Genomic DNA, 18393 nt, shown 5'->3' on the forward strand with positions numbered 1-18393 from the left:
TTGATTTTTTAGGATGATAAAGTTAAAGGTACTAGTGTTTTTTACACTAAAGAAAGCGTGACTCTAGTTAGTAGTATTTTTATTGTGTCTTTAATATCTAAATCGTCGGACGGAACGCAATCGTTAAAAACCTTTACGGTTTGTTTGACCGTCGGTAATGCACAGGGTTATGGGATGAATGTGAAATAATAAAGGCCTTCCGCTCTTGTAATCTGTGTGTTTTGGGAAATTATGGGCAAGTTCTGCTAAATAAAGATAGATTTTTGTTTCCTGTGTTTAATATGTATTTCAGTATTTGGAATTTAATAGGTTTTAGTATTCATTCTCGCTGGCATCCTGGCCAGACCGCTCAGAGGATGAATGAACCGGGGATGGGGACAGCTGTGTCTGGTTTTATCTCGTACTTTCGTTTGTTTTATCGTTTTCTTACTTTCCTTTGCATCTTTTCACCATTGTTTTTTTCCACCTGGAGCGTCGGACGTCTGAGGGACTATGACCAGGCCGAGTGGATGATGGCTGACAGATGGCCTTTAGTCATCGCGACTGTTAAACGATTCCGTCGTGTGTAGCTGTTGACATTAATCCCGCAGTTGAAAGCAATTCTAACAATGTTGAGGCTTCCTAGCAGTTAAAGGGTTATCCCTCTTAGGACGCGCTGCAGCTAATAATAGTACTGTGTTTAGTGGAAGTGATTAATGCCTTTTTTATTTATTATATTTTGGAACTGTAGTTTCCAAGCTAACTAAATGTTTGGAGGATATAGCCCATGGCAGCAACTTGCTTTACAAAGCTTCCTCGGCCAAAGTAAAAATATTACATATATGATATATGAGAGATTATACATTCTTCATCAAGCACTTGGAACAGGTGTTTGCCATTCATTACGTTTCATAGCGCTGTAGGTGATTATACGTTATATAATAGCACACACATCATGCATATATGAGTGAGTGTGAGGGGAATGGGGATGTAGACCGCCAGCATTTGTTCCAAACGCAAGCATTTTTATTAAGTTCACCATTTTTAGTTACCTCGTGGAAGAGCGTGGAGCCCGAGGGGCCCCGGTGGTGCGCACTAATCCTGGCATCGTTTATAACACCTTAATATCTGATGCCGTGGGTTGAGTATCTGCAGTCAGGTGTAATAATGTAGGCTTACTGATTATATTTTTATTTTATTACCTAAAAAAGAAATAACAACCCCCAAATCACAGCAAAGTGCCAAAGTGGTTTTGTACTTATGTGACTTCTTGGTATTAGAAAGGTGATGGTAATGACCACCGAGGAATTTAATCACCATTTTTGTGCTAATTCTGGTGGTGTGAATGGACAGGTTGCCGCTCGGTATAGAATGTGTGTTTGGGTGCTTCTCAAAAGAAGAGTACACGTTAAAGTACTATGTACATAAATATGGATTCTTCAATAAAACTGAGTTTCTCCGCTGAACGGCTGTGGTGTTAAATGTGACTGATATATATGTAGACGAGAGAGAGCCTGAAGCCGAAAGGAGGCGTTTTTTAGGCCCATCTGCTGTCCACTGTCCCCTTATATATTTCCGGCTGGTCGTTTGTTTTCTGTTATAATAACTGTGCTTAAGGCAAATCCTGAGACGTCAAAAGTCTGCTTTCTTTTTTTTTCCTGCAGTCCCATTTGCATAAAATTTGAGCGTTGTGTGCCGCTTTTCAATTTCCTTTTGGCGACGGACTGTCTCGCAACATGACCGTCTTCAGCAGGACTCTCAAATTTGATGTGACAGCCAGTTTTTCCAAACGCTGATTATCCATGTTCAAAAGCAGCAAACCTCAGGTGGAAACACGGAAATAACTATTTTAAACTTAACCTTAGAGCCTCGCTGACAGTTTTCTTTTTCCCCATAATCCTGTGGCTTCAAATGATAAGCTGCACACCGCCCCGTGTTTTGTGGCTACAAAGAAGAAGGATCCGTTATATGTAAAATAAGGTGTTGGGTGGATGCGGTTTCTGTTTTGAAGGGTCAGAATGATATCCCATACAGCCCCACCACCGAAGAATACGTATTAAAGTACCTAGTTGGTATTTTTAACATGCGTTCTGTGCAAGTCACCGCCGGGGGCGTCTTCTAGGCATGTGCGCAGGGAGTCTTGTTAGACCCCTGGAGATCTTGCGCAAGCCCGTTGCTGGAGCCGACAGGCAGGGAGTATACGGTATAAATGCGCTGGAACATAAGAGATCTACTCGGCTGAATGCATCTCCTGCAATGCAAGTAGCCCGGGGGCAGAAAAAGCCAACAAATGCATAAACGGGTGAATTTCTACACGGGTTGAACTTTTATTTAAATGTAAGTCTCGGCTCTTCTATGCATATGATGGCTGGAGCTTATGTGTAGTTGATGGGTTTTGTCACAATGATTTCCATTATACAAATTGAATAAATGGGAAAACAAATGAAAAAAATAATAATCCATCCTTTCTGCATGATTTCTTCTCTGTGTAGATCAATGTACGGGTGACCACCATGGATGCAGAGTTGGAATTTGCCATCCAGCCAAATACTACTGGCAAGCAACTCTTCGATCAGGTAACTGACTGGATTTACCAGCTACCCCCTCGTATTAATCAGGATATTTTTTTATTAGCCTTAATTAAATAAAAAAAAAAATCGATGAAACTATAGAAACGGACTCCTGTTTGATAAATGGCGTCTGTATATTGTTTGTATGAATGTAAGTGTTTCTCATGGACACTGGAATAAGAGTTAACCCCTTCGCGACCTTTGCCGGTTCAGGACCCTCATGACATGAAGGTCGCTAAATGACCTTTGACGGTCCTGAACCGTCATAAAATTAAATAAGCTTAGAAAGTGATCAACGATCACTTTCTTCGCTTAAACGGCGTTACTGTAATGCCTCGATGTCGAGGCATTCAGTAACGCCGAGATCGGCATCGGGGGCCATGTCTGGCCCCTCCCCGGGGCGTCAACAGCCGCCATACATTGTATGGCGGCGGACGCCCGTTTTAAAAGCGTTTAGGAGGCGATCGACGATCGCCTCCTAAACTTAAATGGTGTCGCTGGAATGCCTCGATCAGGAGGCATCCAGCGACACCAAACACTTACCTTTGGATGGGCTGTGACCGCTCCGGAGAGCGGTCACAGCCGCAGCTGCCGGTGATCTTCGCCATCAAGAAAGATGGCGGCGGCCCGGGAAAATAAACAATAAAGATGAGAGTTAGCTAGACGGTCTCCAGACCCTCTAGAGAACTCTGGCTCCACTTGCAGGTTGAATACAGGTACTGCATTCAACCATGCAAGTCAATGGAGCCCAGCTTTCTAATCACTATGTGATTAGTAAAATATTCGGAAAAAAAAAAAAAAGTGCTAACATTTAAAAATAATTATGCAGTGATGTCACTAGATGAACCATCCAGTACATTGCAAAATGTGTAAAAAAAAATATAAAAAAGTATTAAAAAAATAAAATAAAAAAATAAAGTTTATTATTTTGAGCAAGTGCTAAAATTTCTCAAAAATCTCAACAAAGAGTTAAAATAAAAGCACTTCAAATACCCAAGGGGTGTCTAATATATATAAAAAATGGCTGATGGGGTAAACTGGAGTGGCCAAGCTCAAAGATAGGGCATAGGTACAGACTGACCAAAATGGAGAAAAAAAGCGCACTTCCCAAATGTGGCATTTTAAATCTCAAACAACCCGACAAACCCATGCATGTCGGGTATCACTGCACTCAGGAGATGTTCCTGAACACATATTGGGGGGTTGTTTGACAGTGGCATATACCAGAACCTGTATATCTATAACTAAAGTACAATTTGTTTGAAAAAAAAATAATAAAAAAATACTATTACAAAGTTTGACAAAGTGTAGTTCTATAATTGGTGCATGGAAAGGGTTAAAATAACAGCATTTGGAATACCCTGGGGTGTCTAGTTTTCAAAAATATATGGTTTGAATGGGTTAAATTGAGTTAACCCGCTTCAAAGATATTCCAAAGAGGAGATGGAGGCAGAATGACCAAATGACCACCTGGATTACGCATGCCCCAAAAGTAGCCTTTTACCAGCCAAACAATCTGACAAACCCATGCATGTGGGGTATCGCTGTACTCAGGAGATGTTGCTGAACACATATTGGGGGGTTGTTTTACAGTGACATATATCAGGACCTGTATATCTATAACTAAAGTACAATTTGTGTGAAAAAAAAATTAAAAAAATTACTATTACAAAGTTTGACAAAGTGTAGTTCTATAATTGGTGCATGGAAAGGGTTAAAATAACAGCATTTGGAATACCCTGGGGTGTCTAGTTTTCAAAAATATATGGTTTGAGGGGGTTAAATTGAGTTAACTGGCTTCAAAGATCTTCCAAAGAGGAGATGGAGGCAGACTGACCAGATTTGTTAAAAAAAGATTTGGAAATCATAAAACGCTGCTTGTACTTATTGCCCTATAACTTACAAAAAACAGCAAAAAAACATAAAAACATTGGGTATTTCTAAACTCAGGAGAAGTAGTAGAATCTATTTAGCTAGTTTTTTTACTTGCTTTTTAGGTGAGTAAAAGATTTTTCAAATAAAAGTCATAAAATGTGTTTTTTTTCAATTTTTCACCATGTTTTTTTTATTTTTTTTTATAGTAAATAAGATGATACGATCAAAATAATGGTATCCGAAGAAAGCCCATCTTGTCCTGAAAAAAACAATATATAACTTATGTGGGTACACTAAATGGGTGAGGAGAAAATTACAGCTGAACACAAGCACCACAATAGTGTCAAAACAGCTGCGGTCCCACAGGGTAGAAAACGAAAAATGAGCCCAGTCCTTAAGGGGTTAATTGGGTGTTCTGCACCACAACAACTTCCCGATGTTGTACAATGAGAGGTTTGCGCGGTCAGAGCCAGTGCTGTGCACGCCGTACTTCTGTGTAATACTTCTATTCTCTCAATCCTCAGGTGGTGAAAACAGTCGGCCTTCGTGAAGTGTGGTTCTTTGGCCTTCAGTATGTGGACAGTAAGGGTTACTCCACGTGGCTGAAGCTAAATAAGAAGGTACTATGTCGTTCTGTGTGTTTCCCTTTGTTTTGTTTAATATGTTTGATTTTAACTGTTGCGTCTTTGTCATTAGTTTCTTCATTTCAGGTTTATTGGCTATGATTTTGGATCAGCAGCTTGTGGGAAAATTTTTATATATAAAAAAAAAAAATATATATATATATTTATTTATTTATTTCTATTTCTGGAGTCTGAAAGAATACATTTTTCTATTGATCAACTAATCATCTAAACATTTGAAAAGGCTGTGTAACCTGTCCTCCTCCAACGGTAGAATTTCCAGAACGCTTAAGCGCAACACAGCTTTTCTGCAAGAAGCACTATTTCCAGTCCCCTTCTTTCATCGCTGGTGAAGTAGAACCTGGCCGTTCCTTTAATGGAGCTCTTACAGTCTCCGGTGTGCTTCATTAGGAAACATTCTGCAAAGCCGCTACATAACGCCTCGATCTTAAACTCTGCTTGCCTCGCTTGTGTATGTGAATCGCTTATTGTATAAATGAATGAACCCTGTCAGTTCCAAATAATGATTGACAGCTATCCATGAATGATACTTCAGTCAAGCATACCATGTTGACTTGTAAGGTAGGCTTGTCTAGTTAAAGAAAAATAATAAGCTCCATGTAGTCACTGTAATGTCCTTTTGGGGCTCTGGAATCAAGAAAATGACCCAAGCCTATGATTAAGAGCTTTCTATTACTTGTAAAGGCGTTTGTTATTAGTTTCCTGCCTCTGCTTTCACCGCCTCACGTGATGCAGGATTACTTTTTTTGTACACTTGTTGTATACTCCTTATGATACACAGACTTACACACCCTTTACACGCTGAAGCTGTTTTTGTTTTGGTAATCCATAAAATAAAGCAGATACAGATAGACCGAGTGGGTACACCCCTCAATAAACCTCTAGTTTGGGAGTGAGATGCCCCAGGCGGTAAAGCACTTGATGTGGGGGCCTTACCTCAGCCTCCAGTAAGGAGAATGAAAGGAACATTCTATTGTATAGGAGAACATTGATGCTACTGGATATGATTCACTTCACTGGGCTGCTTCTGGATCACCTGGTGGATGCAACTGGCTGTGATCACAGGCTCTCTCCAGATCAGGAGAACCTTCAGTATGAGCCCCATAGCCACCCTTGGCAGAGACCGATCTCGGAGATTGTTCTGCATGCCTTGTCACTGTATGCTTATATCTGTACATCTATTTGTACAGTAGATATTGTTTTATATAGCACCATCAAATTCTGTAGCGCTGTACAATGGGTGGACAGGACACAACAAGTCGTATGTAACATAACAATTTGACTTACAGAGGCAACAGGTGAGGAGGGCCCTGCTCAAACGAGCTTACAATCTAGATACAGAGCCAAGCCTAGAGGGCAGGAAATTTGCAAAGATATTCAGAATTCTGAGTGTTTGTGGCCCTCTACATCTGGAGTTTGAGACCATTAGGTGCGCACAATATTTATTTCAGTCTAGCACAAGGTTGACGATAATTAGGCCAACTTCATGTTTCCATGAGGCAAAAAAAGTTCACAAAATCATATGCCCCCCCCAACTCGATAGATTTCCAATATAGCAGAGTGTGCAATTTTCCCTGCCATCCCAGGTGACACTATGAGAGACTCCTCCTCCGTACCTGAGATAGGGCAGGACTCAAAACATTTAAAAGGCCCCTCCCCTCCTAGCACCCTCAGTGTTTTTTCCTGCCCTACATCAGGTAGGGAGGACTCGTCTCCCGTTTGTTATTTTATTCGGCTCTAGGTTGAGCCGTTTCTCCCTAGGGCTAAGCCCCCTCGGGTGGGGGTAGTCTCTGCACCATAGCCTGTGGCTGGTGCCGCGCGGCCCGGCGCTTACTTACCTTGGCTGTGCGGTGATCCGTCCGGCTTCCTTCCCTCAGCTCCCCGCTGCTTCCACTGCCGTACGCTGTTCCTAGACGCCGCGGCTCGGCGTCTCAGCGTTTTTAAAGATGGCGTCTCTGCTTTTTCCGGCTCGGTTCGCCAGGCATGTCCGGTATGCGTTCCTAGCCTCGTTTTCGTTTCAATTCAAAAATTTTGGCGCCAGATTTGCTGCTGTTGCAGCTTGTAGCCTGTTTTGGAGCTATTTAAGCGGTGTGGTGAGTTGACAATGGGTTATTATATATTTTCTGACGGTGCTGTTGCATTTTGTCTGATTATGTCTGCTCCAGATAATTCTGAGCCTCCCTCTGTTGAGGAGAGACCAAAAAAGGCTTTAACTAAATCTAAACATGCGCAGTGTTCTGGTTGTCACAGGCCTCTGCAGGATGCTAAGAAAAAAGCTCTGTTCTGCCTGTCTAAAGTCCGTTGCGGATTCGGAAGCCTCTGGTGGGAGAGAGTTTTTGGCCTGGCTTAAGGAGGAGATGCAGTCCACCTTTTCGGCTTTTCGTCAATCGGTTCCTGCTCCTTCCCATCTTCCGGCAGTTCGGGAACCATCGCTCCTGGGTTACCAGCAGTTTTCTGACTCCGAGTTTGATTATCCTGAGCTGGAGGAATATTCTTCTGAGGAAGGTGAAATCCGAGAGGAAAGTTCCTATTTGTTCCCGGTGGAAGAAATTGATACTCTCATTTCTGCGGTAAAGTCTGCCATGAACTTGGAGGAAACAGCGACGCCTAAGAAGGATCACTTCTTTGCCGGCTTCTCCAAGCAGTCACCTTCTTTTCCTGTGCACCCTGCCTTATCCGACATCATTAAGCAGGAGTGGAATCATCCAGAGAGGAGGGTTAACCTGTCCAGGCGGGTGAAACGCCTCTTTCCGTTTGAGGAGGACTTTGAAAAATTTTGTGCAACTCCGCTGGTTGACACCGCGGTGATGAAAGTTTCCAGAAAGACTGCCTTGCCGCTGGAGGATGGCTCTCATTTCTCGGATCTGATGGAAAAGAAGGCTGAAGCAGCCGTTAAGAAATCTTTTGAAGCTTCCTCTGCTGCTTTTAAACCTGGCATAGCATCTGCCTCAGTGTCTCGAGCTGTTAAAATCTGGCTGTCACAGATCGAGGAAGAGGTTGCGGCAAAAACGCCTAGAGAAACTATCCTCAAGAACATTGCTGCTCTCAAATTGGCAGTGGATTTTCTCTGCGATGCCTCGGTTGAAAATGTCAGGATGTCAGCCAGGGCCTCTGCACTTTCGGTGGCGGCCAGACGGGCCTTATGGCTAAAAGCCTGGGGGGCTGACAATGCCTCAAAGAACAGACTGCTAAATATCCCTTTTAAAGGAGGGTCTCTGTTTGGCGAGGAGCTGGAGTCCCTGCTTGAGAAGACGACTGGTGATAAACATTGGATGCCTCTACGCAGAACTGCTTCCAGGAGGCGGCAGTCCTTTCGTCCATACTTTCCAGGCCAGTCCAGGGGTTATGGTTCCGGTTTCTTTCGCCCTGCAAGGGAGCATGCCTTCCGGGGCAGATTCCATCGTGAGAGAGGTAGACACGACAGGTTCGCCTTCCCCAAAGCGGCCCAGGATCCCAAAGGTTTTGCATGACTCGTCAGTCATCCCAGTGGGAGGAAGACTTCGGCATTTTGTGGACTATTGGTTCCTCATCACCAAAGATTCCTGGGTGAGATCCATCATATCCCAGGGTTATCGACTGCAATTCGAAAGCAAACCTGCAGACCGGTTTTTGATCTCCCACCTTCCTCAGAACCTGGAACAGCGGGGATTCCTGCTGTCTGCTGTCCATCAGTTTGTACATACAGAAGTCCTTATTCCTGTGCCCCGGCAGGAACAGGGTCAAGGAGTTTATTCTCGGGTCTTTTTGGTTCCAAAATCACCAAAGGGGTTTCGTCTCATTATAGACCTACGTTTCCTGAACCGTCACCTTCGTTTCCTAAGGTTCAAGATGGAGACCATAAGATCAGCACTGGACTCTCTAAACCTTCAGGACTTCATGGTCTCCATAGACCTAAAGGATGCGTATCTTCATGTTCCTATGCATCCCTCCCATCATCAGTTTCTGCGGATAGCTATTCCTTGGGGTTCAAGAATCAGTCATTTTCAATTTCAAGCCCTGCCATTTGGACTGTCTCCAGCCCCCAGAGTGTTTACAAAACTCCTTGCAGTGGTGGTGGCCCATTTCAGACGTCAGGGCATTTCGGTCATCCCTTACTTAGACGATTGGCTGATTCACACGCATTCAGCGACTCTCCTTCAGTCTCACCTTTCCCGGGTGGTCCAGACGCTTCAGGATCTCGGCTGGATTCTAAATTGGGAGAAGTCCAAGTTAGTTCCTTCTCAACGATTGGAGTTCCTCGGCCTTCGCCTGGATTCCTGCGAAGGAAAAGCTTTTCTTCCTTCGAGCAAGATCAGCGGTATTTATTCCCTAACCTGCAAGGTGCTTTCTGCACGAAAAAGTCCACTAAGGCGGTGTATGTCTCTTCTCGGCAAGATGACTTCAGCAAGATATGCAGTTCCCTGGGCCCTGGCTCACATGAGGGTCCTTCAGAACCATATTCTTCATTTGATGGAACCGAACCCATTCGCCCTGGACAGACTGGTTCGTCTTCCTCCGCATGTCAAGGCATCCCTCTCCTGGTGGCTCCTACGAGATACTCTGGCCTCGGGAAGACGATGGGCCTGGTCATCCAAAGAGCTCCTGACGACGGACGCAAGCAGTACAGGCTGGGGGGCAACTTATCGGGACGACTTTGCTCAAGGTCTCTAGTCGCCTGCCACTCAGCTCCTACCCTCAAACTGCCTGGAGCTGCTGGCGGTGGAGAATGCCCTTCATCACTGGAAAAAGCATCTCTTTGGCGGCAACATCCTGCTTCGTTCCGACAATCGGGCGGTTGTCGCCTACATCAACAAGCAGGGGGGTACAAGAAGTCCTCGCCTACTGCATCTAGCTCTCAGGATTTCCTTTTGGGCAGAATCACGTCTCATGACTTTGTCTGCGGTTCACCTTCAGGGGGCTTTGAATTCCCAAGCCAACTTTCTAAGCAGGACTCCCGTTCAAAGCCACGAATGGGCTTTGCATCCGGCAGCCTTCCACATGATTGTCCAACGGTGGGGAATGCCCGAGATAGATCTCATGGCCTCCAGGGACAATGCTCAAGTTCCGGCGTTCTTTTCTCTCAATCCTCGGGACCAGCCTTTGGCTGTGGATGCCTTCGCTCAGACTTGGAGTTTCAACCTCGCCTATGTTTTCCCTCCATTGCCTCTGATATCCAAGGTTCTGCAAAAGATCAAGTTCGACCGGGCATCAGTTATACTGGTTGCCCCGGACTGGCCCAGACGTGTCTGGTACGCGGGCCTAGTCTCACTCAGCCACGCACCACCCCTACGGCTCCCGGCCTGGGAAAACCTGCTTCACCAGGGTCAGTTCCTTCATCCAAATCCTGCGGTATTTCAGCTGACGGCTTGGAGGTTGAACGGAGAATTCGGAGGTCTCGAGGCTTCTCTGAGTCGGTTACGGAAACTCTTCTGCGCAGTCGTAAGAAGGTCACATCCCTCAGATACATTAAAGTGTGGAAGAAGTTTTGTAGCTGGTGTGGATCCAGGAAAATTCTTCCTTCAGAGTGTTCTCCAGCTGCTATTCTGGAATTTTTGCAGACGGGGTTTGACCATGGACTTCAGCCTTCGACCATCAAGGTTCAGATTGCTGCCATTAGTGCTTTACTTGGCTTTGATTTGAGTTCTGTTCCAGTCATCAGGCGTTTCTCCAAGGCTATGGTGCGTATTCGTCCTCGCCCTGTCTCCAAGATGGTTCCCTGGGACCTGAACCTGGTCCTTCGCAGACTCATGTTGCCACCTTTTGAGCCTCTTCAATCAGTGTCCCTACACCTGTTGTCTCTGAAGACGGCCTTCCTGGTGGCCATTACCTCTGCGAGGCGTATCAGTGAACTCCAGGCCCTTTCTATGAAAGAACCGTTTCTGCGTTTTTTTCCGGATAAGGTCATCCTCGCCTTGCCCCCGGAATTCTCACCCAAAGTACAGACGGCGTTTCACAGGGACCAAGAAATTGTGTTGCCTACGTTCTTCTCGTCCCCTCAATCGGCAGAAGAAGAAGCGCTCCATACGTTGGACTTAAAAAGATGTCTTTCTATTTATCTGGAACGCACGCAGCCTGTGCGCAAATCATCTAGTTTGTTTGTAGCCTCTTCTGGTCCCAGTAGAGGTCTTGGCATTTCTAAGCGTACGGTGACGAAATGGATTGTGTCTACTATCTGTTTAGCTTACACAGCAGCTGGCGGGGTTCCCCCTCCGGGGATTCGTGCCCACTCTACCCGTGCAGTTTCACTTCATGGGCTGAACGATGTCTTGTCTCGCCTGAACACATCTGTAAAACAGCTACGTGGAGATCTCTAAGTACTTTTGTTCGACATTATAGACTCGATCAGATGGCTCAGGAGGATGCCCTGTTCGGTCGTACGGTTCTTGGGGCGGTGTTTTCCCCCTGAGTTTCTTTGTTTCCCACCCTTCTTCTTTGTTATATCTCTCATAGTGTCACCTGGGATGGCAGGGAAACATTAAGTTCTACCTACCGAGAGCTTCTTTTCCCTGCCAATCCCTGGTGACACGTTTTGTTCCCTCCCTTCCTTTCAATAAATGTTTGTTTTTGCAGCGATTCTGTTTTCCTGTGTGGTCTTTGATATTCACTGAGGGTGCTAGGAGGGGAGGGGCCTTTTAAATGTTTTGAGTCCTGCCCTATCTCAGGTACGGAGGAGGAGTCTCTCATAGTGTCACCAGGGATTGGCAGGGAAAAGAAGCTCTCGGTAAGTAGAACTTAATGTTTCTGTTCCTGAGCTATTTGGTACCTTGGCATTGATATAACTAATTAACCTATCAGCCTTGTAAGGCTTTAGTCGGTGTTCTCTTATTGACACAGACACAAAATCGAGATCTACACTTTGGGACAACAGATTTATTTGGATTAAAGTTTTCAAACTAAAACAACCTTTTTTTTTTTTTTTTTTTAGGTAACCCAGCAAGATGTCAGGAAAGAAAACCCCCTTCAGTTTAAATTCCGAGCCAAGTTTTTCCCGGAGGATGTATCAGAAGAGTTAATTCAGGAGATCACCCAAAGACTTTTCTTTCTGCAAGTGAAAGAAGCGATATTAAACGATGAAATCTATTGCCCCCCGGAGACAGCCGTCCTGCTGGCTTCCTATGCCGTTCAAGCCAAGTACGGAGACTACAGCAAGGATGCCCACAAACCCGGCTACCTTGCTAACGACAGACTGCTTCCTCAGCGGTAAGCGAATAGGGAGGAACGGCAAGAATGGGATCCAGTCCTATCCATGTTAGATAATACGTGGTTTGTTCCTTTACCTTTTCCCATGCTTTGCACTGTAGCTTGCAGTAACTAGCACAGATCTGAATCCAGTTTGTCTTTGCCAGAAGCAGTGCGCTATATTTGTGAGATGTTTATCTGCTCATCGATGTCAACAAAACACGTGAAGTAGCCAGGTCTCTCTGGAGGCATTTATTGCAAAACAGCAGGGAGGCTCAATCCTAAAATAGGGGTGGAAATACAACGCCGGGCTCGTTCCTCGCCATACCTATTGCTTAATTTTTGCGAGGACCACGTCAGGAGTTGTATTTCCGTCCCTCTATCTTTGGGGTGAGGCTCCCTGCTATATTGCCATTTGAATAAATGCTGATGTACGATAAATGAAGCAATTCTAATCGGGACATCAGATTTTTAATTCTATGGCTCCGCAGAGATGAGCCTGCTCCCGTTGGTTTGTTCTTTGCTGATGACAGTGAGACTCTGGGGCGAGAGAGGTGAAGACTTGTCCATCAGGGTCCTGATTCTTTTATACTTTTGTGTATCCGGTGCCTATAGTATTAAGTAGATTCTCAATCGAGTACAGTGCTTAAAACTCCCTAAGAATGCAAAGTCAACAAATGCAAGTAATGCTTGAAATACTGAGGGCTGATATTGAGTATTAATCTTATCTCCTTAGCAACCAAGCAACTTCGTGGTTACTGTTTTTATTTAGGGCCATGATATGGCCTGGATATCATGAAAATACTTGCAGAAGAAGGGTTCTTAATTTTTCTTCTCCTAAGACAGCAGTATACTGATCTAGGGCTGCAACTAACGATTATTTTAATAATCGATTAGTTGGCCGATTATTTTTTCGATTAATCGGATAAAAAAATGTAAATTTTTCATTTATTTAAAATAATTTACTAATTTGCTACGCTGCCTCCCAGACATGCCACGCTGCTTACCACAGCACTCCACGCTGCCTCCCACATTTACCACACCACGCTGCCTCCCACATCTGCCACTCCACGCTGCCTCCCACATATGCCACTCCACGCTGCCTCCCACATCTGCCACGCCACGCTGCCTCCCACATCTGCCACTCCACTCTACCCCCCACATGCCACTGTGCCTGATACGCCTTATACCCCCTGAAACACCACTCCATCCTCCCCAGACATGCCACCCTGCCCTCCCCACATATGCCACGCCATGCTGCCTCCCACATCTGCCACTCCACAATGCCTCCCACATATGCCACGCTGCCTCCCACATCTGCCACTCCACGCTGCCTCCCACATCTGCCACTGTGCCTGATACGCCTTATATCCCCTGATACCCCACTCCATCCTCCCCAGACATGCCACCCTGCCTCCCAGACATGCCACTTCTCTACCCCCAGATATGCCACTCTACCCCCAGATATGCCTTATACACCCTGATACACCACTCCGTCCTCCCCAGACATGCCACACTGCCCTCCCCACATATGCCTTATATACTGTATATGCCTTATACCCCCAGATATGTCACTTCACTGCCCCCAGGATTTAGATTCCCCTAAATTAACCCTAAACTCCCCATTAACCATAACTGCCCCTAAATTAACCCTTAACACCCCCTTAACCACAGCATCCCCTAAATTAACCCTAAAGACCCCATCAACCACAGCATCCCCTAAATTAACCCTAAACACACCATTAACCACAACTGCCTCAAATTAACCCCAAACACCCCATTAACCACAGATGCTCCTAAATTAACCCTAAACACCCTATTAACATAACTGCCCCTAAATTAACCCTAAACACCCAATTAACCATAACTGCCCCTAAATTAACCCTAAACACCCCACTAACCATAACTGCCCCTAAATTAACCCCCACCTCCCCTAACTTTCAGTAGCCCAAATATATATATATATATATATATTACATATATATATTACATATATATATATATATATATAGATATATATATATATAGATATACACATACATACACATATATATATATATATATATATATATATATATATATATATATATATATATATATATATATACATACATACATATACTTACAGTTAGATGAGTGTCACAGCCATGTGGTTCTGGCCTGGAGAAGGAAGGGGCGGGGCCAGTTGTCACAGTGATTACAGGGAGGGGGAGTAAGTAGGAGCTGCTGCTGTGAGACGGTGAGTCAGACTAAACGGATTATATAATGAGGGGGATTTTTCAGAGCGTTTGCTCTGAAAAAAACCCTCATTTTATAATCGATAATAATCGATTCAACTAATCGATAATGAAATTCGTTGCCAACGAATTTCATTATCGATTATTATCGATTTTATCGATTAGTTGTTGCAGCCCTATACTGATCACTTGTTCAAAGCATCCTTCTGTCAAAAGGCCAATTAAATACTAATATGGATGTTTATCTGCCGCTTGCACTGCAAAGAAGTCAAATATACGTTGTAAACCTGGAAGTAAAGTTCCCTAACCTGTAGCCTTTCATTTTTCACAGTCCTGTACAATCAATCATTTTATTTGTGTCCTTCTCTCTAGTGTTCTAGAACAACACAAACTGACAAAGGAACAGTGGGAAGAAAGGATACAGACTTGGCATGAAGAACACAGAAGCATGCTAAGGTACTCTTTAAATAAATCAGAAATAGAAGAGACCATTCAAAGGTCACTTGGAAAATGTGCTTGGTTTTTTGAAAGAAAAGCTAATTTTGTCCATCAGGTGGGTCAGTTAATTGATCATTAGAAAGCCCTTATACCCCTTATGGTTACACAGATAGAAATGTCTTTGTTTTCCATAAAAAAAGTGACTCTAAACTTTTGAACGGTTGTGTATGTGTGTGTAAATGTGTAATATATATATATATATATATATATATATATATATATATATATATATATATACTAGGTCTTTGTGTCGCTCTGTGAAGCGCAGAGTAAAAAGTACCTTAGGGAGATATATATATATATATATATATATATATATATATATATATATATATATATATATATATATCTCCCTAAGGTACTTTTTACTCTGCGCTTCACAGAGCGACACAAAGACCTGGTGTATATATGCACTCTGTTGTGTGGGCATTTATAGAAACCTGATAACTTATACATGAAAAGAAAAGTCCTATAACATCAGTTAATTGAAATGCTTTAAGCAATGTGTGCAAATGGATAAATATTCGCTTATAATTCTAGAAAAAAAAGTACCTCAGGGTCAGATTCAAACTTAAGTTACAATGTTACGGCTAAAACAGTGTGGGGATTTTAACATGCATGAGAGAGGCATAGCAATCCCCCATCTAAGACAAGATTAAGTAAGACTAAATGGGCCAAAAGGTTCTTATCCAACGTCGAATTCTATGTTTCTAAGTAAAATTGAAACCCAAAACCAGAATATGGTGTAAGAACATTTTTTAAGGTATTATTCACTAAATAATGGATGACAATAAAATAAATTTCCCACACCATTGACGGCTAATTTTCCAATCTCAGTCTGTATTGCTGACTTGGAGACAAAGAAATCAAAAGTAGCTGGAGAGTTTGTCCCGGCTGGAGATCCTTATAGAAAAAATACACAAACTTAATAAACAAAATATCCAGTGACCCCCAGTAACCGCGTGAGCAAAAATCACTGGCCAGTATATTGTGACAGGACGGTCCATGCCTGTGGAACCACTTGTGCCACCAGTCGGGCATCAGCGGTGTTACTAATCTGTGCTCTTTATCTTATTATCCTCAGGGAGGATTCTATGATGGAATATTTGAAAATTGCCCAGGATCTGGAGATGTACGGTGTCAACTATTTTGAAATAAAAAACAAGAAAGGAACAGAGCTCTGGCTAGGCGTTGATGCGTTGGGTCTCAATATTTATGAGCATGATGACAAGTAAGTAATGCACATTTTTTATTTTTATATGAACGCATATAAAGTTATATATTTTTCTTTACCAATTTTTGGTGGTTGATTTATATATAATGTGCAAATGTAATTCTTGAATGCCAATGAAATATATCTAGAACGTTAAAAATGAAATATGTTATTGAATAAATTCATAAAAGCCCCCTCATAAAGTGACGGGTAAATGCTTTGTTTTATATATTCTGCATACATTATGAAACTGTATGATCAGATTGATCCCGTGTTTTGTGACTATTTATTCTGCTGTAAAATAGCTATTTCAAATATATTCAGTATTAAATTAGAATAAGTGTTCTAGGGAATTTCTACTGGCTAAAGACTTACTCGATGTAATGTGTAAATAAATACAGTAGGCAGGTGAATGAATTACTACACCCAACCTTACGTATGTAGAGAAAATAAAAATATTCCCTCTACAGACCAGCGGAAGTGGTTTCCGGACTTGAGCTTGTTGTTATCCGTGATGCCGTGGATCATTTTTCTAAGGGTTTTCTGCTAGAATAAAGTGACTCAAATTATTAGTTTTGCTGAGTTAGGTCTGTCATTTTGTCCAGCTGGGGCTTTCTAAATGAAATTGCTGTTTGCTAGCATGTGTTTAGAATTTTGTTTAGCTGTTATTATGGAATGTTCTGGATTTGCTTTTTTTTCCTCTTGCAGTAGCACATTCAATAATGGTTTTTTTTTTTCCTCCTTTAACCCTCTTTAGGTTAACGCCTAAAATTGGTTTCCCCTGGAGTGAAATCAGAAACATTTCATTTAACGACAAGAAGTTTGTCATAAAACCCATTGATAAAAAGGCTCCGGTAAGTGAATTTACATAGCGAATGCTTAGGTACTTCTCTCTGTGCTTCTGTAGTTATACTTTCTGTTTATACAAACTATTTTCTATATATCCTACAATATAATTATTCCTTTTATGTTGGTTAGTACACTGTACATATGTACAGAGTTATATAGGCCGTGGCCATTACATGATTCTTTTTTGTTACGGTGAAGTTGTGTCCCTGTTGACACAAATATCAGATTTGCTCTCCGCTTACACCTATGCCTTCTCGGTATATTTCCCAAGGGAAAGGGTGGCGTTTCATGTTGGGCTTGACTTGAAAGCCTATTAAGTTTCACAGGTTTCTTCTTGCTTTGCCAGTTATCACTTTGAGCAAGTACAGTGCATAGATATATTAGCGATAAGGCTATACCCCCCCCCCCTGTGTATGGTTGATAACCGTGGTACTTTTTAATTCATCCTTAGGACTTTGTGTTTTACGCTCCTCGTTTAAGGATTAATAAACGTATTCTGGCCCTGTGCATGGGCAACCATGAACTGTATATGCGGCGGAGGAAGCCGGATACCATTGAAGTTCAGCAAATGAAAGCTCAAGCCCGGGAAGAGAAGCATCAGAAGCAGTTGGAGAGGTACAGAATATATATGTATCTTTATACGTGTGTATATGTTCCTTATTATCCCCATAAATCACCTTAAGTGGTATTTTTCAAACATGCACATGGACCAAAAACGTTTCAGATGAATTTTTGGAGCCATTTGGTTCCAGACAACAAATTTCCTTTCCTGCCCTTTTTCGATTCAGGCAAAATTCAAAGGGCTTTTTTGAATTGAAAACAAAATTTGTTCCAATTTCGCTCTTGTTCACACAATGTCCCCCTTTTCCTTTTCCGTGTCTTACCTTCTCTGTCCCGTTCTCTGCAGCTCCTCTTCTTTTTCTCCTTCTCCTTCTCCCAGCTCTTTCCTGCATGGAGCCTCCGTGCACCCCCTCTCCCCAGAGATCTGCATTATTCTGGCCTCTCGGGGTACTTCCGCAACGGGGCACAATCTCAACAGGGACAACCTCTCCCCCGTTCCTCCAACTGGAGAGATGGTGTACACGGAAGAGGCAAGGATAATGCAGAGGAGAGCCGGGAGCAGCACAGAGCCTGCAGAAGAACAAGAGAGACACTAAATCGGTTGTCAGAGAAGGTAGGGAGACACTTGGAGAGCGTGGGAAAGAGAGAGAAGGGGAGAGTTGGTTAAAAGAAGAAAAAAAAAATCAATTGACATTTCTGACCTTTCTCCTTCATTTTCGTTTCCTCCTCATTTTTTTACATTCATACAAAATACCGTAATTGGCAAATATATTATTAGTTTGTTTAAATTCGTATTTGTCATTTTTCAT

The 18393-nt window shown here is 43.0% G+C and overlaps 1 protein-coding gene across 1 annotated transcript in view; it reads left to right on the forward strand.

Annotated features, from left to right (window-relative positions):
* RDX (radixin) overlaps nt 1-18393 on the forward strand; it is a 44772-nt gene that overhangs the window by 18537 nt on the left and 7842 nt on the right. The window contains exons 3-9 of the mRNA XM_053456453.1: nt 2472-2555; nt 4949-5044; nt 11973-12247; nt 14836-14919; nt 16046-16192; nt 16932-17028; nt 17475-17638. Coding sequence (XP_053312428.1) covers nt 2472-2555; nt 4949-5044; nt 11973-12247; nt 14836-14919; nt 16046-16192; nt 16932-17028; nt 17475-17638 — 947 coding nt within the window. The remainder of the gene's footprint in view (nt 1-2471; nt 2556-4948; nt 5045-11972; nt 12248-14835; nt 14920-16045; nt 16193-16931; nt 17029-17474; nt 17639-18393) is intronic.

The sequence above is a fragment of the Spea bombifrons genome, chromosome 2 (assembly GCF_027358695.1).
Source record: "Spea bombifrons isolate aSpeBom1 chromosome 2, aSpeBom1.2.pri, whole genome shotgun sequence".
Lineage (NCBI taxonomy): Eukaryota > Metazoa > Chordata > Amphibia > Anura > Pelobatidae > Spea > Spea bombifrons.